Consider the following 26135-nt stretch of genomic DNA (forward strand, 5'->3'; position numbering starts at 1 on the left):
TGATAAGGGCGAAGGATTTTTTCTGAAGGATTTGTTTTGGAACTAATTTGGACTAAGCTGAGAATGAAGTAATTGTCAGCTGTTCTAATAAAATGTGCTTGTTTAGGACTGACTGTGTCTGGTAATAACTACTTGGGCCTAGGTCACAACACCTGGATGACTAAGAAAGGTAGACATAGACAGTGTGGTATAAGGGAGCTTCATAGATGTGCATCCTAGTCCTAGATCAGTGTGGTATACAGGCCTGGTTTTTGGGGTAGTGTCTGTTTCCTGACGTGGCTTACCTTGAAGAACTGCCACTAAATGAATCAATAATAGAATCAATCTATGAATAAGTAGTTCTGCTGCTAGGTAACATTTAAGCTGCTTGCCCTCATGAATTACCTGTGGTGATGTAGCCCACCAATGGCTCACTCTCTTCAAACCCACGGATAGACATTACAGCGACTTCATAGCTGGCCCCAGGAGTCAGACCCTCAATGATTGTCCTGAGTTCAGATCCATCCACTAGAATGCTTTTGGGCTCTCCTAAAAACAGAAAAAACAGAGTCAAAACTTTGCCTGAAATATTATGAAGTGCTGGACGGATATGCTTTGATTTCTTGATCTGGTGCTCTCCAATACGATAGGCACGAGCTAGCACGGGAAAGGCACATCTTGGCTGAGCATGATGGGGTTTGTCGCCCAAATCATTTGGTGAGGGCCAGACTGGAAAAGCTCTCACTGAGGTGCAGGCCAATTGAATAATAACATTTCTGGAAGTGCTGTGCTATTGCCGTGTCTTTCTTATGGCTGAGAGGAAGGACTGACTCAAATTCACCCACTAGAACTCAGTTTCCCAACTCTGAGTCCAGCACCTTAATAACTAGACCAAACTGGCTGTCAACAATACCATAATAACAAAGTTAGAGTTGAGTCTTGGTTCGCAGTTACAAAATGTTAAGACCACTGAGGAGGCCCCAACTGGATTAACGTGACACAATAAACCTTAAACCCAGTTTCATAGAATACAATTGCTATGCTCACATAACCAGAGGTGGAATTCAGCCGGTTCGGATCGATTCAGGCAAACCGGTAGCTCCAACTATCAGTTGGCCCCACCCACCAGCCCCCACTCTATCCTGTCCTTTATTTCCTGCTTTGTAGCTCATCTCAATCGCAGAGCACATCTGATTCCCCCCCCCTCGCTGTTCTACTTACCCTTGCTGACTTGGAAGGTAAGCAGCTGAGCTTCTAAATGCTCCATTTTCAGTGCTGCATGCAAGCCTTAGGCATGCACATGCTCACCGAACCGGTTGTTAAACCGACAGCATTCCACCACTGCACATAAACCTAACCCTTAGTCGTAACCCTGTGCCCAAATAAACCACATTAAACTGATTCATAATGGTTGGCTTTTTCTCAGATGCTTCCTCTATTCCACCTTAGCTCTTTCTGCCATATTGTGTGAACTGAACTATGACGTTCTGTCTGCTGTTAACAGACAGTCCTTGGGAACAAGTAGATAAAGACCCTCACCGCCATCTGAAGGCTGGAAAGAAACTTTGTAGCTATCGATGCGAGAGGATGGGGGTCTCCAGTTGGCTACCACAGAGGTCTCATGAATGTCACTGAACCGCAAGTCCTGGGGACCATCCAGCTCTGGAAGAAGGGAGAAGAGAACAAGCGAGAGATGGATCTCTGTGTCTTTTTGTAGAAAATAAAACAAGAAAGACATCACTGTAGGAAGAGTCAATTTCTTAGTCAAAAGAGGAAACATCCAATCTAACCAAAAGAGGAAACACTCAACCAATTAAGAAAATATTCTTAGTTCAAGGTTGCCTCTCTCCTTGATTAGTTTCCACCAATGGATGGAAACTAATCAAGGAGAGAAGCAACGTAGAACTTTGCAAGAACGGTTGCAAGAACTCGGCATGCCTAGTTTAATGAAAAGAAGGACCAGGGGAGACATGACAGCAGTGTTCCAGTATCTCAGGGGTTGCCACAAAGAAGAGGGAGTCAAACTATTCTCCAAAGCACCTGAGGGTAGAACAAGAAGCAATGGGTGGAAACTAATCAAGGAGAGAGGCAACTTAGAACTAAGGAGAAATTTCCTAACAGTTAGAACAATAAATAAGTGGAACGACTTGCCTGCAGAAGTTGTGAATGCTCCAACACTGGAAATTTTTAAGACGATGTTGGATAACCATTTTTCTGAAGTAGTGTAGGGTTTCCTGCCTGGGCAGGGAGTTGGAGTAGAAGACTTCCAAGGTCCCTTCCAACTCTGTGTTGTTGTTGTTGTTGTTGTTGTTGTTGTTGTTGTTGTTATTACTAAGAAGAATTTTCCTGACAGTTTACAACAATTAATCAGTGGAACAACTTGCCTCCAGAGGTTGTGAATTCTCCAACACTGGAAGTTTTTAAGGCGAGATTGGACAACCATTTGCCTGAAATGGTATAGGGTTTCCTGCCTGAGCAGGGGGTTGGACTAGAAGAAACCTCCAAGGTTTCTTCCAACTCTCTTATTCTATTCTAATCCTCTAAGAACTGCAGAAAAAACAATGGCTACCAACCTGCCTTCCATTGAGGACCTGTATACTGCACGAATCAAGAAGAGGGCCGTGAAAATATTTACAGATCCCTCGCATCCTGGACATAAACTGTTTCAACTCCTACCCTCAAAACGACGCTACAGAGCACTGCACACCAGAACAACTAGACACAAGAACAGTTTTTTCCCGAAGGCCATCACTCTGCTAAACAAATAATTCCATCAACACTGTCAGACTATTTACTGAATCTGCACTACTATTAATCTTCTCATAGTTCCCATCACCCATCTCCTCCCACTTATGACTGTAACTTTGTTGCTGTCAGTCCATATGATTTATATTGATATAGGGACCATCAATTGTGTGTAAATGTTGTACCTTGATGAACGTATCTTTTCTTTTATGTACACTGAGAGCATATGCACCAAGACAAATTCCTTGTGTGTCCAATCACACTTGGCCAATAAAAAATTCTATTCTATTCTATTCTAATGCAGGGCTCTCCAAACTTGGCAACTTTTAAGACCTGTGGATTTCAACATGCTGGCTGGGGGAATTCTGGGGGTTGAAGTCCACAAGTCTTAAAGCTGCCAAGTTTGGAGAGCCCTGATCTAATCTAATATAAAACAGAACAAAACAACAACAACAACAACAACAACAAATGAGGAGTAAATGTTACCATCGCCTTAAAACGCAGCCAGGGGTTATGTGAGGAAACCGCCTTGGGTGGGTGGCTACAGCCATCAAAATGTTGAATTCCCTTTTCTCCTTGCTCCCAAAGCCTCAGTTCAAATTGGGACTTTGACCACCCATCCCCTTTTTTATTTTATTTTTTATTTTAGGAAGAAATGAAAAACGACCTTGTGGATTTTAACTCAGATGTAGCTGCAGCTGGGACCTTCTGAGGACTACAGAAACGAGGCCTGTGGTTTGGCATGCGCCTCTTACACGCTCGCCCCTTCCCTTCAAAAGTCTTCCCCTCCCTGCCTCTTGGGATCTGTAGTGGCCAAGCTGGCCGACCACAAAGAAAACAGCACAGTGCCAAGATGAATTTACTTGGGTCGTACACAAAGAAACCACAGTTGGAAGCTGGCCCAGCCCAACGTGAACCAAGCCAGGAATGCACAGCTGCTGAGTTGCTTGTGGTCTCCCACAAGATCAGCTCTGAGCTCTTAAACATCGTGGCCTCTGCCTCGATGACCCAAAATGGCCTTCCTAGGGCAAATGAGCAGGTAGAGTTCAAGAATGGGCAGAAACTAAATCTGACAGAGAAGACGGGTTGTGATTGATGGAGGCGAGTAGAAACTGGATTCTGTGCATGGTTTCTTGGCAGCCGTGGAACAATTTCTTCTTTACCTCTTCCGGAAGTCCCAAGGAAGAGGGCTCTATGATGGTTAGTTCCTAGCTTATTCCCAGGATAGAGGGAGGGAACCAGGAAGAACATCATAGGCTACTACAGCTGTTGTTGACATGCCTCTCCTGTGAAATCTGGAATGATGACGAAAACAGCCATGAAATGGCTCCCTCTTCCTCCTTTGTTGTTGTTTTTTTTTTAGCCAAAGATTCCCAGATTTTTCTGGCAAAGCTGAACTATTTCCCCACCAGCTCTGTGAGTTCCGGGTTCTCCCAATCCTTCACTTCATATTTTTCAGGGATACCCCCCAAGGCATGAAGCTTGTCCTTTCACCATCATCCCACCTCTCTGGTCTTCTCTTTCCCTTCTAAGAATTGTCCCAGGAGTACTTTATCCACCTGGAAGGTCCTTATTGTAATCTTTCTGTGACATCACAGAAGCCCAGCCAATAGTTATGGGGCAAGGCTTTTAAGCAAATGGCATGTTTGCAGTTTCTGTCTTTCTGTCTTTCTATCTTTTTCTTTCTTTCTTTCTTTCTTTCTTTCTTTCTTTCTTTCTTTCTTTCTTTCTTTCTTTCTTTCTTTCTTTCTTTCTTTCTTTCTTGCCTCTGTCTATCTTTCTGTCTGTCTATCTTTCTATCTATCTATCTATCTTTCTTTCTTTCTTTCTTTCTATCTTTCCTTCTTTCTTTCTATCCTTATCTTTCTTTCTTTCTTCTATCTATCTATCTATCTATCTATCTATCTATCTATCTATCTATCTATCTATCTATCTATCTATCTATCTATCATCTTTATCTATCTATCATCTTTATCTATCATCTAACTCTGTCACCTGTCTCTATCACTTTATCTATCATCTATCTATCCATCCATCCTCTGTCTGTCTGTCCGTCCATCCGTCCGTCCATCTGTCTGTCTGCCTGTCTGCCTGTCTGTCAATCTATCTAGTTAGGTAACTAGCTAGCTCTCTTTTTGTGACCGACACCCACTTACTATGTTAATGCTTTCATTGAGAAGTATTTGTTCCTGGGGTTCTTGTTTTTTGACATTGGGGTAACCCATGCTTCCCCTTTACCTAGCCCGCTTGTCCTTGCTCCAGTATTGATATCGGCCACTTCTGACTCATCCTTGATGCCATAGACCGTAAGGCTGTATTCAGTACTGGGTGTGAGTCCCTGGAGGGTGACGGAACGCTCGTCCCCAGGCACTTTAACTTCTTTGGCTGGGACAGGTGTTTGGCTGCTTCTCAAACTGTCCTTCCATCTCACAAGGAAGGAGTCAAATTCCCCCTCCGGGACATCCCAGCCGAGCTGCAGAGTCGTGGAAGTCACTTCAGAGACCACAAGATGATCGAGCAAGGGAGCTGGAGTGCTGGTGCTTTCTGAGAAAGCTGCAGGAGAAAGAATGCAAACGGGTGAGGGCAGGAGTGGACTTTACTTACCATCCTTACCGGATCGGAAGTGCACGTGCCATGTGAACTATTGGTCACGATCGCTACCGGATCGCATGATCCGGTCTGATCCAGGAGCATTTCACCCATGGGTGAGGGGGCCATAAATCAGGAATGAGATAAGATAGATAAAACTGTTTTGAGCCCAGGGCCAGTCTTTGTGACCTGTGTCCCAGGGTCTGGTGAAATCACAACATTTTTTTTTTAAATTTGAATTTATATCCCGCCCTTCTCCGAAGACTCAGGGCGGCTTACACTGTGTTAAGCAATAGTCTTCATCCATTTGTATATTATATACAAAGTCAACTTTTATTGCCCCCAACAATCTGGGTCCTCATTTTACCTACTTTATAAAGGATGGAAGGCCGAGTCAATCTTGGGCCTGGTGGGACTTGAACTTGCAGTAATTGCAAGCAGCTGTGTTAATAACAGACAGACTTAGTCTGCTGAGCCACCAGAGGCCCTTTAAATGAGCACAGGGACTAATTTCTCATCCTTCCCCCCTCCCAACTCCTCAATATTCTTAGGGGTTCGGGTAAGTTTCTAAGTGGGATTTTCAGGGACTGAAACATCTGCAAGGAAACAACCAAGCTCAGAGAGCACCAAGGACCCCTTCAAAGAGAGAAACTCGCCTGCAGTGACAGCATCAATGGAGACTGGTCCAAACTGTTTCTTCCCAGAGAGACCGTAGAGGCTGAACTTGTATTTGTGGGAAGGTATTAAGTTAGAGATGAAAACTGTCTGGGAGTCCGCACCAACAGGGACGATTTGAGGGTTCCCTCGGGCGTCTTTGTATTGGATGAGAAAAGAGTTGAATTTCCCAGACGAGATCGTCCACGAAAGGCGGACAGAGTCATTGGTGACTTCGGAGATGGAGAGATCGCCCAGTTTGGGTTTTGCCTCCGAGTCCTTGCCTTGAGCTGGAAGAAATAAAAATACAAAATGTCTGTGGAGATTCTCGGTCATCCGGGTCACGGTTCTCCCAAAGGTGCTTTTTTGATTTTCTTGAGTTTTCGTTGAAGACGTTTCCGTCAGAGCTGAAGAAGCTTCTTGGATGAGAAGCGAAACGTCTTTAAAGAAAAACCAGAAAGTCCAGTTGCTTCTTGGGAAAAAAAAAAGCACCTTTGAGACCAAAATACAAAATATTATGAATATTGCAAAGGCCCGAGGGATCTAGCGCAGGGTATCTAAACTGGGTTCCATGGAAACCCAGGCTCCCGAAACTAGAATAGATTCCGCAAAATGCGAGCGGGGAGGGGGGGATGACAATGACACACACTTTTTTGCACCATGAAAAAAGGCACACTCCTCTGCAGAGATGGATTGATTGATTGATTTGAGTGGCCTAGATGTGGAGCTCTCGCCACACAATCAGGAGGCTGTGAGTTCGATCTTAGATAGAGGCAGATATTTCTCTCTCTGGGCACGCGGAGGATATATCTGCTGAATATAACTCCGCATTGGCGACAGGAAGAGCATCTGGCCAGTAAACTCTCAGCTCCATTCAGTTGCCCAGACTCCACCCCACAAGGGATTATGGGTTCGTTAAAAGATGATGATTTATTTGGATTGTGTTTGCTAAAAATTGGAAAAATGAGAAATTACCTTTGCAAGAAGAAATTATTAGGAAAAGAATGGAATGTGCAGAAATGAGTAAATTAACATTTGAAATTAGAGAGCAGGAAGACAAACAATATTATAAGATATGGGATTTATTTTATCAATGATTAGAAGGAAGGATATGTTAGAAAAGACCTAAGAAGGATCATTATTAAGTGAAATATTAATTGAATTGATTTAGAATGATGGAACGAATGACGTTATCAAATAAAATATTAATTTGTGGGAATTTATATGAAATGAGAGAATGAAAGGTTATAGCTATTGGTTAATTAAAAGATTAGATATTAGATGGAGGCAATGTAATGCTAGATGAATCAAAGAGATTTTTACGTCGAAATTGCACAAGAGATGTGTTATCACCCCACCAACACACTGTAATTGGATTTTTTTTTTTTTTTTTTGTTTACATTTATACCCCGCCCTTCTCCGAAGACTCAGGGCGGCTTACAATGTATAGGGCAATAGTCTCATTCTATTTGTATATATTTACAAAGTCAACTTATTGCCCCCCCAACAATCTGGGTCCTCATTTTACCTACCTTATAAAGGATGGAAGGCTGAGTCAACCTTGGGCCGGGCTCGAACCTGCAGTAATTGCAGGCTTTGTGTTCTTAATAACAGGCCTTACCAGGCAGAGCTAAACCGGATTGAAGATGTTCCTATGTTTATTTTTATTTTTTAAAAAAAAAACTTTTTCAAACAAAAAAAAGATGATGATTTATTTATTTATTTAGAAAATTTATATGACCACCCCGCTCATAGACAGGAGATTCCGGGCAGCTTACAACCTTTAAAAACTACCATGTAAAAACTGTAGTCTTCCCCTCTCCCTATGGCAGAGACAACAGAATCAGATCAACACCACTCGATTTGTCCAAACCGGTGTGAACTAGCTGAATACAATCTCTGGGCTACAGCCATCTCAGTTATATAAAGTTCTACCGGTATATATAGATCTGCATACATGGCAGCAAGAAAAAACCTTGAAAGGAAATAACGAAGTGGAGAGGGAAGGATTTTTTTTTCCTCTTAAAGAAATTGGAGTCTCTGGTTTCAAGTCGACATTATGTCCACTTAACATAGTGCGGACGTAACAGAGATGTTCTTACTTGGGATATTAACCAGAACTTACAGCAAAGATATTCAGCATTTGATATTACACATAATTACGGCGGCAAGGATTGCCTATGCACAGCTCTGGAAAAATGAAAAGGTACCAACAGAGGAAGAAATAATCAAGAAAATTCTGGACGGTGCGGAGATGGATAAATTAATGAAAGAAATAAAGGAAAAGGAAGAGACAGAATGCTATCAAGTGTGGACCAAATGGTACGAGTGGTTGGAGAACAGGAAAACAAAACAGAAATAAAGAATGGAGAAGAGAAGATAAAAAATGTGTAAAATACTGTAAATAAATAAAAGGGACGATAAAGACAAAGATAATTAAAAAAAAAGGGAAAAGGGAAATACATAAAGCAGAAAGTAGATGGAACAAAACTCTCATGTAAAAAGAAAACACATGTTATGTGTTTATGTTATGCATGTTTTTTTTTTGTTTGTTTACATTTATATCCCGCCCTTCTCCGGAGACTCAGGGCGGCTTACAGTGTGTAAGGCAATAGTCTCATTCTATTTGTATATTTTACAAAGTCAACTTATTGCCCCCCCAACAATCTGGGTCCTCATTTTACCTACCTTATAAAGGATGGAAGGCTGAGTCAACCTTGGATCTGGTGGGACTAGAACCTGCAGTAATTGCAGGCAGCTGTGTTTTTAATAACAGGCTTCTTACAGCCTGAGCCACACCGCGGCCCTTGGGTTGGGTTGTGTCGTGTTTGGGTTGTGTCGTGTTGTTTGGGTTGTGTCGTGATGGAGTCTCTGACCTGTGACGACGTCAGTAGAGATGGGACCGAATCGTTTCTGTTGAGAGATGCCGTAGAGGTTGAACTTATATCTGTGGGAAGGCACCAAGCTGGAAATCACCACATCCCGGGCTTTGGTGTCTATAGGCAGCACCTGAGGGTTGCCCTCTGCATCTCTGTACTCAATGCTGAAGGATTCAAATTTTCCAGTCAAGACCCGCCAGGTCAGGCGGAGAGTTGTGTCAGAGACGTCGAAAGCGGACAGTTTCCCCAGCTTGGGTTGAGGAGCAACTTGCAGCCCTGAAGGTTTGGGGACTAAAGAAAAACAAAACAAAAACAGAAAATTTCAAATTTACTTGAGCTCTGGATCTGTGGAAAGCAAGTGGAAGAACCTTCGGTTGATCAAGAAGAGGCAGCCCGGACCAGAGGTACGAGCTCTGGAGAGTTTACCTTAACTGACTTGTGATAAGTCTGCCAAGAAAGTGTTTGTTTATTTATTAACAGAGCTTAGATCAGGGGTGAAATCTAAAATTTTTCCCTACCGCTTCTGTGGGCGTGGCTTAATTGGTGGGTGTGGCTTGGTGGTCAGGTGACTGAATGGGCATGGTCAATAATAATAAATAATAAAAATAATAAAGTATACAAAACTTGGGAGGCACCGGTCTACCTTCTTTAAAAATAGAGGCTCCGGTCTACTAGCTGCCTACAGCACTAATCAGCTGTAGTGCGGCCCTTTGAAATGCCACAGCAGTCATTAAAGGCCGTTTGCAGCTATATCACCACCAAGTGCTTCAGGGACAGAGAAGAGGAACAACGAGGCGTGGGCAGGGGGTGGAGGCAGGGATTTTTGCTAATGGTCCTCCGAACTACCTGCTCCCATCGCTACCGGATCGCGCGATCCAGTCCGAACCGGGAGCATTTCACCCCTCGCTTAGATCAATGTTTCTCAACCATGGCAACTTCCAGGATGTGTTGACTTCAAATCCCCAAGTGGTTTTGTCTCAGGAAGGAGAAGCATTGTACAAAGAAGAGAAGCAGTTGAAAGGGTGTCTGGATGAAGCCGTCTATCTAGACCCGTTCCAGTCCGGTTTCCGACCCGGATACAGCACGGAGACAGCTTTGGTCGCGTTGGTGGATGATCTCTGGAGGGCCAGAGACAGGAGTTATTCCTCTGCCCTGGTCCTATTAGACCTCTCAGCGGCTTTCGATACCATCGACCATGGTATCCTGCTGCACCGGTTGGAGGGATTGGGAGTGGGAGGCACCGTTTATCAGTGGTTCTCCTCCTATCTCTCTGACCGGTCGCAGACGGTGTTGACAGGGGGGCAGAGGTCGACCGCGAGACACCTCACTTGTGGGGTGCCGCAGGGGTCGATTCTCTCACCCCTCCTGTTCAACATCTATATGAAGCCGTTGGGTGAGATCATCAGTGGCTTTGGGGTGAGATATCAACTGTACGCTGATGATACTCAGCTGTATTTTTCCACCCCGGCCACCCCAACGGTTGTCAAGTGTTGTCCCGGTGTTTGGAAGCCGTACGGGTCTGGATGGGGAGGAACAGGCTCAAGCTCAATCCCTCCAAGACGGAGTGGCTGTGGATGCTGGCACCCCGATACAGTCAGCTGCAGCCGCAGCTGACTGTTGGGGGCGAGTTATTGGCCCCAAAGGAGGGAGTGCGCAACTTGGGTGTTCTCCTGGATGCACGGCTGTCGTTTGAAGATCATTTGGCGGCCGTCTCCAGGAGAGCCTTTCACCAGGTTCGCCTGGTTCGCCAGTTGCGCCCCTTCCTTGATCGGGATGCCCTATGCACAGTCACTCACGCTCTTGTTACCTCCCGCCTGGATTATTGCAATGCTCTCTACATGGGGCTCCCCTTGAGATGCACTCAGAGGCTTCAGTTGGTCCAGAATGCAGCTGCGCGGGTGATAGAGGGAGTCACACGTAGCTCCCATGTGACACCTCTCCTGCGCAGACTGCACTGGCTTCCTGTTGCCTTTCGGGTGCATTTCAAGGTTTTGGTAACCACCTTTAAAGTGCTCCATGGCTTGGGACCTGGGTACTTATGGGACCGCCTTCTGTTACCTCATGCCTCCCACCGATCCGTACGCTCGCACAGAGAGGGCCTTCTCAGGGTGCCGTCCGCCAGACAATGCCGGCTGGCGGCCCCCAGAGGAAGATCCTTCTCTGTGGGGGCCCCCACTCTTTGGAACGAACTCCCCCCTGGTTTACGCCAAATACCTGACCTTCGGACTTTTTGCCGCGAACTGAAAACATCTGTTTGTTCGTGCGGGGCTTTCTTAAATTGTTTAGTTCTGACTTTTAAATTTCTCTTCGGTTTTAATTGGGTTTTTTTAGTTTCTTAATTATTTTAAATTCGGCCATATTGTATAATAAGTTTTTTAACTGTATTTTAACTGTATATTGTTTTGCTTTTTATTTTGGCTGTACACCGCCCTGAGTCCTTCGGGAGAAGGGCGGTTTATAAATCTAATAAATAAATAAAATAAATAAATAAAATATTTGTTGTGGTCTGTCCGCAGCCTGCAGAGCTAGCAACGGAGTAAGACAGCTATGAGGCTGAGGAAGAACATGGGCCAGTCCTGGAGGTTGGAGAACGCCCGGATGAGGGCTCTGTGTCGGAGGCAGAGGTGGGGTCAGCGCCATCTGGGAGTGAGGTGTGGACTCCAGAGCCTCCAGAGGCTGACAGTAGTGAGGCAGAGGAACAGGAGGAGCCTGTTCCTAATGCAACACATGAGAAGAGCTGCCAGAAGGCAAGAGCAGCTCAAGCAAAGAGGACGACTTGGGAGTAAGGCCAGGAGATGATTGGTCCCTCCCATAAGGCTTAAAAGACCAGCTACGGCATTTGGGCTCTTCGCCGGAAAACAAAGTTGATAGCTTTTTCTTGTTGCATTTGTATCGGTGTCTTCTGAACTTTTGCCAAGAAAGGCCTTTGGCAGTTTGCCTAATTGGACCAAGGTTGGTGATAGGATTGAGGAATTATGTTGGGAGGAATTTGCTTTAGTTTAGTTGAACTACACCGAGAATCAAGTAATTCTCAGCTGTTATAATAAAGTTGCCATTGCTGTTTGTTTTTACACTGACTGAGTTTCCTACTACCTACTTGGGCCTGGGTCACAACACTATTAGGCTGCAACTGACCTGTAACAGCCTCCACAGATATGGGGCCGAGACGCTTGCGACGAGAGACCCCATAAAGGTTGAACTTGTATCGGTGTGAAGGGACCAAGTCGTGGAAGCGCAGCAATCGCAAACCTCCATCTACAGGCAATGCATGGGATTTGCCTGCGGCGTCCCGGTACTGGATAATGAAAGAGTCGAAATTCCCAGATTCCACAACCCAGGACAGAAGAAGGGATTCTGACGTGATGTTATGAGCTGACAAGGTTCCCAGCTTAAGCGGTTGGGTGCCTTGGCCTGGAAGAGAGAAGGACGACGATCCGGATTGAAAATACGATGGTGCCGGTTTTCGTGTGAAAGATTATACAAAGGAATACCACAGGATTCTTGTTGAGAATTTAGACAGATGATAGCGAGATAGCTAGATAGCTAGATAATAGACAGATAGACAGATAATAGACAGATGATGGATGGATGGATAGATAGATAGATAGATAGATAGATAGATAGATAGATAGATAGATAGATAGATAGATAGATAGATAGATAATAGACAGATGATAGATAGATAGATAAATAGATAGACAGACAGACAGACAGAAAGACAGACAGACAGATTACAGATTAACAAATTTGGAAGGGACCTTATAGGTCATCTAGTCCAACCCTCTGCTCAAACAGGAGACGCTACACCATTTTTGACAAATGGCAATCCAATCTTTTCTTGAAAGTCTCCAGTGATGAAGCTCCCACAACTTCTAAAGGCAAACACAGATAGATAGATAGATAGATAGATAGATAGATAGATAGATAGATAGATAGATAGATAGATAGATAAGATAGATTTTTTTTTTAAGCGTATGGCACGTGTTAGCCAGGGATCACCGAAGCAGCTGGCTGCCCCTGTGGCTTTTTCCTTCCTAGGGCTGAGAGGTAGGGCTTGGCCCAAAGTCACAGTCTTCCAGTTTCTGGAAGACCTTTCTGTTCTTTATAGTATATTACTGTTGTACCATGTAAGTCACACCCGTAACAGATAGGGGGGAGGGCTGGCCTCTGATTTCCACAAAATAAATAAACAAAAACATAATCAATGAACATTATTGTGAAGTCCCCAAAGCCCAGTTTCCCTCTGACCTGTGACGGCGTTGGTAGAAACGGGACCAAGGCGTTTGCGCCCATTCAGGCCGTACAGGTTAAACTTGTATCTGTGAGAAGGAGCCAGGTTGGTGACGGTGATGTCCCTTGAAGTGCCATTTAGGGGCAGGACTTGGGGCTTGCCCTCAGAGTCCTTGTACTGGAGCAAGAAAGAATCAAAATTCCCAGCAGCCACGGTCCAGAACAGAGCCACGGAGTCGTTAGTGACCCGAGAGACAGTGAGATCTCCTAACTGGGGCTGAACGGTCCTCCCTCCTTCAGATATCTCTGCAATAGAGAACAATAAAGAAGAAAACAGATCAGGGGTGAAATCCAGCAGGTTCTGATGGGTTCTGGAGAACCGGTAGCGGAAATTTTGAGTAGTTCAGAGAACTGGCAAATACCACCTCCGGTTGGCCTCACAGCAGGGTCGGAATGGAGATTTTGCAATATCTTTCCCCAGGAGTGGGGAAGGAATGGACATTTTGCAGTATCCTTCCCCTGCCATGCCCATTAAGCCACACCATGCCCACCAACCACGCCCACAAAACCGGTAGTAAAAAAAAAATTCATCCTTGAAACAGATGCTTGTCAAACTTTAAATTACACAAATGTTTAGGTCTGTTGTAGCCCCCACAGCTTGAGTGCACCAGGCAGGAGGCCAACCTGCCTCAGAAAACTGGGAGCATGAAAAAGCTGGAGAAGAAGGAGAATGAAATTGTACCTGAGGTACTTTTTTTTTTTTAAAGGCAACTGGACTAGTTTTCGTTTGAAGACACTTCACTTCTTATCCAAGGAGCTTTTTCAATTCTGACCGAATGGTGGAGGATGGAAAGATTGATATTTCTTGCAGTCATCTGGTCATTAGCGTTCTTTCTGAGCGCAGTTGAGGCCACCTGGAGGTTTATCTGTCCCCTCAGGGTCACCTGAGTGGTGCAAATAGGTGTGGTGGAGCCTCCTTGCTGAAAGGACTTTGTTGTAAACAAGGAGGTAGGTGGTGTCGTATCCCCCGACTCTGTTGAGAGAAGGATGTTCAACCTTAATGTAGGTGGCCTCTTGTCCAGAATGTGGATTTTGCTGTCTTCCAAAGAGTGACTTTCAAATGCAGAGGGATGGTTGAAGCTTGTCCTGCTGGGCCAAGGGGCCTCAACAACTCTCAGAAAGAAAGGGCTGCGGTGTGGCTCAGGCTGTAAGAAGCCTGTTATTAAACACAGCTGCCTGCAATTACTGCAGGTTCAAGCCCCACCAGGTCCAAGGTTGACTCAGCCTTCCATCCTTTATAAGGTAGGTAAAATGAGGACCCAGATTGTTGGGGGGACAATAAGTTGACTTTGTAAATATACAAATAGGATGAGACTATTGCCTTACACACTGTAAGCCGCCCTGAGTCTTCGGAGAAGGGCGGGATATAAATGTAAACCAAAAAAAAAAAAAGAGTGCTAACGACCAGATGGCTGCAAGAAATATAAATCCTTCCTTCCTCCACCATTCAGTCAGAGCTGAAGAAGCTTCTTGGGTGAGAAGCGAAATGTTTTCAAGGAAAAACCAGTCCAATTGCCTTTTGGGGGGGGGGGAAAAGCACCTCAGGTACAATTTCATTCTACCTTTTCTCCAGCTTTTTCTGCTCCCAGTTTTCTGAGTCCAATTGACTTTGGGGGGGGGGGGGCGGGGAGAAAGGCACTTCTGGGTACAACCATGACCTGGATGACTGAGAATCCCCACAGAAAAGGAAACCGTACAATTCCAGGGTTCGGAAAGTCAGGGTGCTGCAGGGATTCGAAGGGAATTTTTTTTTACAGTTTTTTAGAACTGTGAGCTGCCCAGGGTCACTTGGTTGAGATGAGGGGCCCGAAATCCATTTTATTTGTGGCACCTGTTAGAAATTTAATAAAATTTATTAAAATAAAATCTAGTTTAATAAAAATAAAAATTAATTTAATAAAGAAAATTAATAAAAAAATTATTTAATAAAAATAAAAATTTATTAAAATAAAATCTAGTTTAATGAAAAGAAGGACCAGGGGAGACATGATAGCTGTGTTCCAATATCTCAGGGGCTGCCACAGAGAAGAGGGAGTCGGGCTGTTCTCCAGAGCACCTGAGGGTAGAACAAGAAGCAATGGGTGGAAACTGATCAAGGAAAGAAGCAACTTAGAACTAAGGAGAAATTTCCTGACAGTTAGAACAATTAATCAGTGGAACGACTTGCCTGTAGAAGTTGTGAATGCTCCAACACTGGAAAATTTTAAGAAAATGTTGGATAACCATTTGTCTGAACTGGTGTAGGGTTTTCCTGCCTGGGCAAGGGGTTGGACTAGAAGGCCTCCAAGGTCCCTTCCAACTCTGTTTTTATATTATATTATATATTATATTAAATATAGAACTGCGTTGGCTAAATCAATGAGTCGATCCATCAGTCAATCACTGACCTGTTACGGTGTGAACTGAGTGAGGCCCAAGATGCCTGTAGCCAGAAACTCCAAATATGTCAAATTCGTACGTCTGTGAAGGGGTGAGGTTGTAGAGATGGAGGGAACGCATGGCTCCGTCAACAGATACCGACTGAGGATTGCCTGCAGCATCCTTGTACTGGACAATGAAGGAGTCAAAGCTTCCTTCCCGGACGGTCCAGGAAAGGAGAAGGGAATCAGGGGTGACCTCAGAGACAGTGACATCTCCAAGCCTCGGTTGGTTGCTCCTCCCTGTACTTTCCTCTGGTTGTTTCTTTTCTTCAACTTGCCCAGATGTTTCGGCAGCTGCAAAAATAAACGAGGAAGATGATGGAGGATCCTGAGGTATAACCGCCAGGAAGAAACCTTGCCCCGTGTTATGAGCTTTCTTACCACAGTTGTTAAGTGAATCCCTTCAGCGGTTATGTTAAGTAACCTGGTTTGTTAAGTGAATCTGTTTTCCCCTTTAATTCTGTGGTCAGAATGTCGCAAAAGGGGAATCACATGACTCCCAGGACGCCGCAACTGTCATAAGAATCTGTTGTGTCTCGTCCGATCTCACCACAGCCGGGGCCTTCTTATCTGCTTCCGAACACGGAGGAATGTCCTAGTATGCCTCCCGGCCCCAGCCCTGGCTCCATGCCCAGACAGGCTGAAGAGGAGGAAGTATCTCCAGCCCCCAGCCCTGGCTCCATGCCCAGGCAAACGGAGCAACTAGACTCCTCCCCCTCCTCCACAGCATGTGAGCCTGAGGGAGGTCAATTGCCAACAGCTGCAGACTGGTGTGACCCTCGCATCAGAAGAATTGATAGACGGAGGCAACAGAAGGAACGGAGGGGCAGGCCTGGATAAGTGCTGAGTCATGGAGCCACACCCCATGGCCTATATAAAGGACCTGCTTTCTGGCATTCTCTGAGTCAGGCAAAGTCTAAACATATCTTGCTGAAGTCACTTTCTGGTCTCCTGCCTGCCCTGAGGACTTTGCTAGGACTTTGGCAGAGCTGCAGAGGCATGCCTGATTCGGATTTCCCTGACCTGGCCGTCAGCGGAGGAGTGGGACACGACAGAATCAACCAGTTGCCAAGCATTTGAATTTTGATCACATGACCATGCTGTAACAGTCGTAAGCAGAGATGGTATTCAGCCCTTTCGCACAGGTTCGGGCGAACCGGTAGCGGCGATTGCTCACCCGTCCCGGCTCCAAGTCGTGCTATTTAGGCACGTTTTCGAGGCTGGGCGCATGTGCGGATAGCGCACGCATGCGCGGTAAACCGGTAGTAAAACCCACCCCTGGTTGTAAGTGTGAAAAACGTTCATAAGTCATTTCTTTCCAGTGCTTTTGTAACTTAGGACGGTCACTAAATGAACTGTTGTAAGTCGAGGACTACCTGTAACCAAACTTCAGCTCATAAGGACGAGAAACTTGCGTTTCTTTTCAAATGAAAGGTTTGAGTGATGCAATGTCTGCAAGGCAACCCCCAAGCTCAGAGAACACCAAGGGTCCCCTCACTGATTGCATCCCTCCCGCCCTTTCTTTCCCCCCAGCAGGCGTTGCTGACCTGTTGTGATCACTTGGGCAGAGATTGGTCCAAGACGCTGTTTTCCAAAGATACCATAAAGATTGAACTTGTACTTGTGAGAAGGGGATAGGTTGGAAACGATGACATCACGGAAATCTCCTCTTAAAGGAAGCGCTTGGGGTCTTCCTTCAGCGTCTTTGTACTGGACTGAGAAAGAATCGAAGCTTCCCTCGGGGACAGTCCATGATAACTGGGCTGAATGACTGGTGACCTCTGGGACTGAGAGCACGCCCAAGCGGGGGCTTATTCCAGCAGAGACCTCCTGGTCCACCACTGATGGCTTCTCTTGGTCCACTGGTGCTAGAGAGGAAAGAAATATGGCTGAGTGAGTGAGGGAGGGAGGGAGGGAAGGAGAGGCCGATGCTGCGGTTCTATTAGCCTCATCTTTCTTTTCGGAGACCAAGTTCGCATCAGGAGTTTCCCAGATCTGGACACAGGTTTGACCACATCACCCAGGATTCCCAATCAGCACACATTTGGAAAAGAGGGTTGTACTGTACATGTAAGGAAGCGGTGAAATCCAAATTCTTTTACTACCGGTTCTGTGGGCGTGGCTTAATGGGCGTGGTGTGGCTTGGTGGGTGTGGCAGGGAAAGGATACTGAAAAATCTGCATTCCCTCCCCACTCCAGGGGAAAGGATATTGCAAAATCTCCATTCCCTCCTCACTCCTGGGGAAAGGATATTGCAAAATTTCCATTTCCTCCTCACTCCTGGGGAAAGGATATTGCAAAACCTCCATTCCCTCCTCACTCTGGAGCCAGCCAGAGGTGGCATTTACCTCCGCTGCCAGTTCTCCGAACTGCTCAAAATTTCTGCTACCGGTTCTCCGGAACCTGTCAGAACCTGCTGGATTTCACCCCTGATATAAGGATCCTTATATGTTCTAGGAATATAAAACTGCTAGGAATTTCTTCACTGGTTTTGAGGAAAGTCTCCGGAGCCCAGGGAGGGCAAAAATACACACACACTCGCCATGGTGCAGGAGGCCAACCAGGCCATGCCTATTATGGCCCCACCCACCTAGCAACCGGGCAGAGAACCTCTTGCTAAAATATTTGAAGCCCACCCCTGTCCATATCTGTGTATTCCTGTAGTTTTGAACAAAGATCCAAACATTTGTGTGTTTTATAATTGTACTGTCTCACAAAATAGAGGGTGGGGGGAAGAGGATACAGGACAGTTTGAAGCCAGCCAATCAGTGCAGGGGCTCGGGGGGGGGAGGGGGGGCTTTGGGAATAGAGCGGGGGCTGCAGTTCAGAGGGAGGGTCTGTCAGTTCACAGCCTCCCGAGGTAGCCAAGAGCTGGGGAGGGATCCAGCCACAAAAGATGGAGGGAGAGGGGCTATAGAGGAAAATTCCCAGAAAAGGGAAGGAGTTTACTAAGACAAGGCTAAACAGCCTCAGGTGCTTGTTAGGAGACGGAAGGGGAGGAGTGGAAGCTCCCCTATACCTGATCCTGCCTCCCTGACACCGAACAGGAAGAGAAGGGGGGGGGTGGGGAGAGAAAGAAAAAGAAAGAGGAGAGAGAAAGAAAAAGAAAAAGAAAGAAAGGCCTCCCTCTGAACTGCAGCCCCCGGTCTACTCCCAAAGCCCCCCCCCCCCCAGCCCCTGCAACAATTGGCTGGCTTCAAACTGTCCTGTGCAAAAGCCCGACGCGAACTGTACTGCGACCTTTCGATGCTTTGAAAATAGTTTGACCCTTTTAATATACCGTATTTTAATATATTTCTGATTTATTATTTAATTGAGTCAAGAATGACGTAACAAATAATAGGCAGGATGGCCAACATGCAAATCTAACAAATACATAATAAATAAGCTGGGAAATCAAAGCTCTAAGGAAGGGCTGTTTGGAAGAAAGAGATCTTTCCCAGAGGGAAAAAAAAAAAGGAAAGAAAAATTGCAAAGGGAAGAATCTTATTGTTTAAACCAGAGGTGGGGAACGAAGGCCCCTTCATCAGAGGTGGGTTTCAGCAGGTTCTGACCAGTTCTGGAGAATCGGTAGCAGAAATTTTGAGTAGTTTGGAGAACCGGTCGTAAAAATTCTGACTGGCCCCGACCCCATCTATTCTCTGCCTCCCGAGTCCCAGCTGATTGGGAGGAAATGGGGATTTTGCAGTAACTTTCCTCTGGAGTGGGGAGGGAATGGAGATTTTATAGTATCCTTCTCCTGCCACACCCACAGAACCAGTAGTAAAAAATTTTGAAATCCACCACTGCCCTTCACGACTGGTGGACTTCAACTCCCAGAATTCCTGAGTCATGCTGGTTCAGGAATTCTGGGAGTTGAAGTCCACCAGTCATAAAGGGGCCATCGTTCCCCACCTGTGGTTTAAACCTGTTACTCACCAGTGACGGTACTGGCAGTGATTGGTCCAAAGCGTCTGCGTCCGGAGGTGCCATACAGATTAAACTTGTACTTATGGGAAGGTACTAGAGAATAGATGACAATGGTGCTGGTTTCCTTCTCCACAGGAACCATTTGTGGTTTGTTTTCCGCATCTTTGTATTGGATCTGGAAGGAGTCAAAGGTCTCAGCGGGGACGTTCCAAGAGAGGCGTGCAGAGTTGCTAGTGACATCAGACGCAAAGAGCTGCCCAAAACTGGGATTTGGAGATGGGCCTGGAGATCCACTCTCCTCTGGGTCCTGACTTGGAGATCGCGGAGCTGTAAAAAAAAAAAAAAAAGGAAAAGGAAAAAAAAAAAAAAGAAGAGTGAAAAAAATGAGGGCTGAGGAAAAAGATGATCGCAGAGTAAAATCCAGACTGTGGATTTCCTATGGTTGGCAATTTTAAAATATACAGACTTCAACTTCCAGAATTCTTGAAAGCTTCCAGCGAGGAAGCTCCCACAACTTATGAAGGCAACTTCTAGTCCATTGGTTGATTGTTCTCACTGTCAGAAAATTTCTCCTTATTTCTAAGTTGAATCTCTCCTTGATCAGTTTCCATCCATTATTCCTTGTCTGGCCTTCAGGTACCTTGGAAAATAGCTTGACCCCCTCCTCTCTGTGTCAGCCCCTCAAGTATTGGAAGACGGCTATCATGTCTCCCCTGGTCCTTCTCTTCACTAGACTAGCCATGCCCAGTTCTTGTAACTGTTCTTCATATGTTTTAGCCTCCAGTCTCCTAATCATCCTGGTTGCTCTTCTATGCACTTTTCCTAGAGTCTCAACATAGAGTCTGGACACAATATTCTAGGTGTGGTCTTACTAAGGCTTTCTAGAATTGAAGTCGCCCATGATTGGATGATGGAGTTCAGTGTTATGCAACTGTTGTGGCCCGCCAGATGCCAGCAGAACTGGCAGCAGATTCGGACAATGAAGAGGTTGGGGAGGAATTTGGGCCAGTTCTGGAGTCTGGGAAAGGCTCTGATGGATGCTCAGCGTTGGACGCAGAGATAGAGCCAGGGCCGTCCGACATTTCCCAGCCACCGGAGAGGCAGCTGCCTTTGGAAGCTGAAATGAGTGAGGAGGAAGAACAGCCGGGGCCTGTTCCAGATGCACATATGCACAGAGCAATTAGGAGAGGTGAACAACAGAGGACAAGGAGTCAACTCAGGAAGCAAAGCACACCTGGACGCTGAATGGCCCCTCCCTGGCTGGGGAATAAATAGAAGGAAAGGGGAGTGTTGTGTCTCGCCCGCTTTCACCGCAGCCGGGGCCTTCTTATCTGCTTCCGAACGCTGAGGAATGTCCTAGTATACCTCCAGCCCCCAGCTCTGGCTCCATGCCCAGACAGGCTGAGGAGGAAGAAGTCCCTCCAGCCCCCAGCTCTGGCTCCATGCCCAGGCAAACGGAGCAACTAGACCCCTTCCCCTCCTCCACAGCATGTGAGCCTGAGGGAGGTCAATTGCCAACAGCTGCCGACTGGAGTGACCCTCGCGTCAGAAGAATTGATAGGCGGAGGCAACAGAAGGAAGGGAGGGGCAGGCCTGGATAAGTGCTGAGTCATGGAGCCACACCCCATGGCCTATATAAAGGACCTGCTTTCTGGCATTCTCTGAGTCAGGCAAAGTCTAAACATATCTTGCTGAAGTCACTTTCTGGTCTCCTGCCTGCCTTGAGAACTTTGCTAGGACTTTGGCAGAGCTGCAGAGGCACACCTGATTCGGATTTCCCTGACCCAGCCGTCAGCGGAGGAGTGGGACACGACAGCAAGGAACTGATAAGGTCTGTTACTGCAGTTAACTCCTTGAAGGACTATTGCCTGGACTTTTCCATAGGTGAATGCAATTAATTCACAAGAAGTAAATAAAGAGGCGGTTTTTGTGACGTCTGTTTCTTGCTTCTGCTAAGGCTGGGTCAGAACAGCAGCAAGATCATTTAAGGCTTTGTCCCAACTACTGCAAGGGTGACACCAGGGGTGAAATACACTCAGGTTCAGACAAGATCGCCTGATCTGGTAGCGATGGCGGCAGGTGGTTCGGAGAACCGGTAGCAAAAATCCCTGCCCCCCCCCCAATGCCCAGCTGAGCTGCGCGATCATCAGAGATTTTTTTTTTTTACTTTTAAAAGCATTTTGTCTTTGGCCAAAAAAAGTGCTTTTAAAAGTAAAAAAAAAAAACCCCTCTGATGATCGCGCGGCTCAGCTGAAATTGTCAGAGCTTTTTAAAAGCATTTTTACAACCTTTTTGGCCGAACAGGTTGTAGAAAAATGCTTAGTAGTTTGATATCAGTTGAGTTGTTATCATCAGAGGCTTTTTTTTCTTTTAAAGGCAAAAAAAATGCTTTTAAAAGAAAAGAAAAGCCTCTGATGATCAGGCAACTCAGCTGGGATTGTCAGAGCCTTTTAAAAGCATTTTTTACAACCTTTTTGGCCAAAGAGGTTGTAGAAAAGATGCTTTTAAAACTAAAATTAAAAAAAAAAAAGTTGGCCACGCCCAACCAGTCACATTACCCCCCACAAGCCATGCCCACAGAACCGGTAGTAACAAATTTTACATTTCACCACTGGGTGACACCCTACCAGCATTTCCCAACCTCAGCAGCTTTAGGACACGTGAAATTTCAACTCTTGGAATTCCTCAGCCAATTAAAATCCACGTATAGCCAAAATTGGGAAACACTGCTGTCCAAAGAGATTCACACTTTCCCTTAAACCAGGGGTCTGCAAACTTGGCTGTTTTAAGACTTGTGGACTTCAACTCCCAGAGTTCCTCAGCCAGCAGCTGGCTGAGGAACTCTGGGAGTTGAAGTCCACAAGTCTTAAAACAGCCAAGTTTGCAGACCCCTGCCTTAACCCATTGAGCAGGAAAGTCAGGGCTGAGTGGCTTGTGCTGACCTGTTAAGGCCTTGGCAGAAATGGGGCCCAGGCGTTTGCCACCAGAGATGCCGTAGAGGTCGAACTGGTAACTGTGAGATGGAGTCAGGTTGGAGACCATCGCTCCACGGGAAGCCCCATCCACAGGCAAGCTCTGCAGAGCGCCATCTTCATATTGAATCAGGAAGGAGTCGAAGCTCCCAGTTGGGACACTCCAAGAAAGGAGGAGAGAATTGCTGGTGGTTTCGGAGATGGAGAGTTCTCCCAAGCTAGGTTGATTCTCCCCATCTTTGTCCTCTTTTTCTTCCTCCTCCTCCTCTAGTTCAGCTAAAAGAGAAAACAGGGGAGAGAAGAGAAGAGATTCCACCACTGTTAAGAATGTCCTCTTTGGATTTTTTTTCTACAAAGAACTAGTGGAAAGAAGGCATAGAAAAGAAAAGCAAAACAAGGACTGCTGTAAGAATCCTAAAATTGGAAAGGGCTTCAAGGAAAGCATAGATCTGGGGAAGGAGACGTTTATTGACCATCTAGAAAATTTCCAATAAAGGTGAGCTCACAAATCTCAGTTGTACTTGCTGAATAGGGTGATTCCTCTTTACAGATACCCCCAGAAACGTCTGTTATTTGGTACCTGAAGGACTCTACGCCATGTGGAAATCCACAGGATCCCAAATTCTAATCTCAGAAAGTTGCATTTATTTGTTCATTTCAATTGATTGATTGATTATGTGCTGTCAAATTGGTATCTACTATTATTGTAGTAGATCTACATACTGTAGATTATTTTTTGCCAGGTCAATAAAAAAAAGAATGGAAATGCACCATGATGGTCAAACAAGACATTACAGAGAAAGAGAAGGAGGAGGAGGAGGAGGAGGAGGAGGAGGAGGAGGAAAAGGAAAAGAAGGAGAAGGAGGAGAAGGAAAAAGAGAAGGAAAAGAAGGAGGAGGAAGAGGAGAAGGAGGAAGAGAAGAAGGAGGAAGAGGAGAAGAAGGAGAAGGAGGAGAAGGAGAATGAGGCGGAGAAGAAGAAGAAGAAGGAAAAGAAGGAGGGGGGAGGAGGAGGAGGAGGAGAAGGCAGAGAAGAAGGAAAAGGAAGAGGAGGAGAAGGAGGCAGAGAAGGAGGAGAAGGAAAAGAAGGAGAAGGAGACGGAGAAGGAGGAGGAGGAGGAGAAGAAGAAGAAAAAGAGCTAACCTGTGGTAGCTTCAGAAGAAATAGGACCAATACGTTTTTGACCAAAAATTCCATAAAGGTTGAACTTGTACTTGTGGGATGGAGCCAGATTCAAAACGGTGACTTCGTGTGAATCTCCCTCCACAGTCAGTGTTTGGGTTCTGCCCTCCTCATCTTTATATTGGAGCAGGAAGGAGTCAAAGCTCCCCGTGGAGATGGTCCAAGAGAGAAGAACAGAGTTGCTGGTGGCCTCAGAGATGGAGAGTTCTCCTAAAGAAGGCTTTGGTGTAGCTTCTTTCTTTGTGGTAGATGCTGGAAGCAGAAAGGGAAAACAGGAATGAATATAGTGACTGGTAAGTAATATGAATCAAAGCCAGCTGGGTGGCCTCCCTCTCTCTCAGCCTAGGAAGAAGGACAAAACACTTCTGAAATCTTGCCCAGAGGACTGCAGGGATGCTAGGAGTCAGTGCTGACTTAAAGGCACAAATTACACACATTCATTGTACATCTACATTTATCCCTTCTGTTGTCTTTCCTTCTCCTCCTTTTCCTTCTCCTCCTCCTCTTTAATATGACTCTGTACTACATCCTACAACATTTTGAATCTCCAAAGACCTATGCAAGGGCCCTCTTTATAGACTTCAGCTCAGCATTCAATACCATCATTCCAGACACGCTTAACTAAACTAAATTAGCTAGCTGTACCTGACCACACTTGTAAATGGATCATAAGCTAGCTAACAGACAGGAAGCAACAGGTGAAGCTAGGCAAAATCACATCAGATACCTGTACAATTAGCACAGGAGCCCCCCAGGGCTGTGCGCTCTCTCCACTTCTCCCTATACACCAATGACTGCATCTCAAAAGATCCCTCTGTTAAAGTACTGAAGTTTGCAGATGATACAACAGTGATTGGTCTCATTCCAGACAATGACGAATCTGCATACAGACGTGAGGTTGAACAACTAGCCTTGTGGTGCGACTGGGACAATCTTGAACTAAACACACTCAAAACTGTAGAAATGGTGGTAGATTTTAGGAAAAACCCTCCTATAATACCACCTCTTGCAATACTAGACAACACAGTAATCAACAGTAGAGACCTTCAAGTTTCTAGGTTCTATCATATCTCAAGACTTAAAATGGGCACCTAACATCAAAAACATCATCAAAAAAGCACAACAAACAATGTTCTTTCTGCGCCAACTCAGAAAGCTTAAACTGCCCAAGGAGCTGCTGATTCAGTTCTACAAAGGAATTATTGAGTCTGTCATCTGCACCTCTATAACTGTCTGGTTTGGTTCTGCAACCCAACAAGACAGACACAGACTTCAGAGGATAATTAGAACTGCAGAAAAAACAATTGCTACCAACCTGCCTTCCATTGAGGACCTGTATACTGCACGAGTCAAAAAGAGGGCTGTGAAAATATTTACAAATCCCTCACCTCCTGGACATAAATTGTTTCAACTTCTACTCTCAAAAGATGCTATAGGGCACTGCATACCAGAACAACTAGACACAAGGACAGTTTTTCCCCGAACCCCATCACTCTGCATTGTTTGTTGTGCTTTTTTGATGATGTTTTTGATGTTAGGTGCCCATTTTAAGTCTTGAGATATGATAGAACCTAGAAACTTGAAGGTCTCTACTGTTGATTACTGTGTTGTCTCTGTGAATAATTCCCTCAACACTGTCAAACTATTTACTAAGTCTGCACTACTATTATTCTTCTCATCCTATCTCCTCCCTCTTATAACTATAACCATGTTGCTTGCATTTTTATGATTTATATTGTTCTGTTTGTTTCCTAGTATGATTTGATTGCTTATTAGTAACCTATGACCATCACTAAGTGTTATATCTTTTTTATTCTTGATGAATGTACTTTTGTTCTCTCTTTTTTCTTTTTTTCTTTTATGTACTCTGAGAGCATATGCACCAAAGACAAATTCCTTGTGTGTCCAAATAAAGCCATTCTATTCTATTCTATTCTATTCTATTCTATTCTATTCTATTCTATTCTATTCTATTCTATTCTATTCTATTCTATTCTATTCTATTCTATTCTATTCTATTCCCTTCCCTTCCCTTCCCTTCCCTTCCCTTCCCTTCCATTCATTGGTGGGTTCCAACATTTTTTACTACCGGTTCTATGGGTGTGGCTTGGTGGGTGTGGCATGGCTTGGTGGGCGTGGTTTGGTGAGCGTGGTAGGGGAAGGTTACTGCAAAATCCCCATTTCCTCCCTATCAGCTGGGACTCGGGAGGCAGAGAATAGATGAGGCGGGGCCAGTCAGAATTTTTACTACCGGTTCTCCAAACAACTCAAAATTTCTGCTACTGGGTCTCCAGAACTGGTCAGTGTAATGTATCTTTAAATGTTTTGGCGGGAAACAAGCACGTTGCTGATTGGTTGAAGCCGCCGGCTAAACTGTATTTAAGGAGAGGTTTTTCCCCAGCCCGGTTGCTGGGTTCATCATATATTAAAGAGCTATTGTCACTACCCTGGTCTCCTGCCTCGTTACTGCCCAGACTTAACACTGGCGACGAAGGTGGGATCCCGAGGCTAAGAAG

General features: G+C 45.4%; 1 protein-coding gene across 6 annotated transcripts in view; it reads right to left on the minus strand.

Annotated features, from left to right (window-relative positions):
• The window catches only part of TNXB (tenascin XB), a 153634-nt gene that overhangs the window by 19331 nt on the left and 108168 nt on the right, over positions 1 to 26135 (minus strand). For 5 of the 6 annotated variants that reach the window (XM_058173618.1, XM_058173617.1, XM_058173621.1 and 2 more), the window contains 12 exons: positions 23581 to 23871; positions 22408 to 22713; positions 19475 to 19792; positions 17104 to 17424; positions 15524 to 15850; positions 13095 to 13382; positions 11982 to 12257; positions 8844 to 9137; positions 5970 to 6257; positions 4963 to 5277; positions 1519 to 1641; positions 385 to 528 (listed from right to left, as the gene is read on the minus strand). In XM_058173618.1, the coding sequence (XP_058029601.1) occupies positions 385 to 528; positions 1519 to 1641; positions 4963 to 5277; positions 5970 to 6257; positions 8844 to 9137; positions 11982 to 12257; positions 13095 to 13382; positions 15524 to 15850; positions 17104 to 17424; positions 19475 to 19792; positions 22408 to 22713; positions 23581 to 23871 (3291 nt within the window). The remainder of the gene's footprint in view (positions 1 to 384; positions 529 to 1518; positions 1642 to 4962; positions 5278 to 5969; positions 6258 to 8843; positions 9138 to 11981; positions 12258 to 13094; positions 13383 to 15523; positions 15851 to 17103; positions 17425 to 19474; positions 19793 to 22407; positions 22714 to 23580; positions 23872 to 26135) is intronic. The other variant, XM_058173620.1, reaches the window with a different exon arrangement.

This window comes from Ahaetulla prasina, chromosome 2 (assembly GCF_028640845.1).
Source record: "Ahaetulla prasina isolate Xishuangbanna chromosome 2, ASM2864084v1, whole genome shotgun sequence".
Taxonomy (NCBI): domain Eukaryota; kingdom Metazoa; phylum Chordata; class Lepidosauria; order Squamata; family Colubridae; genus Ahaetulla; species Ahaetulla prasina.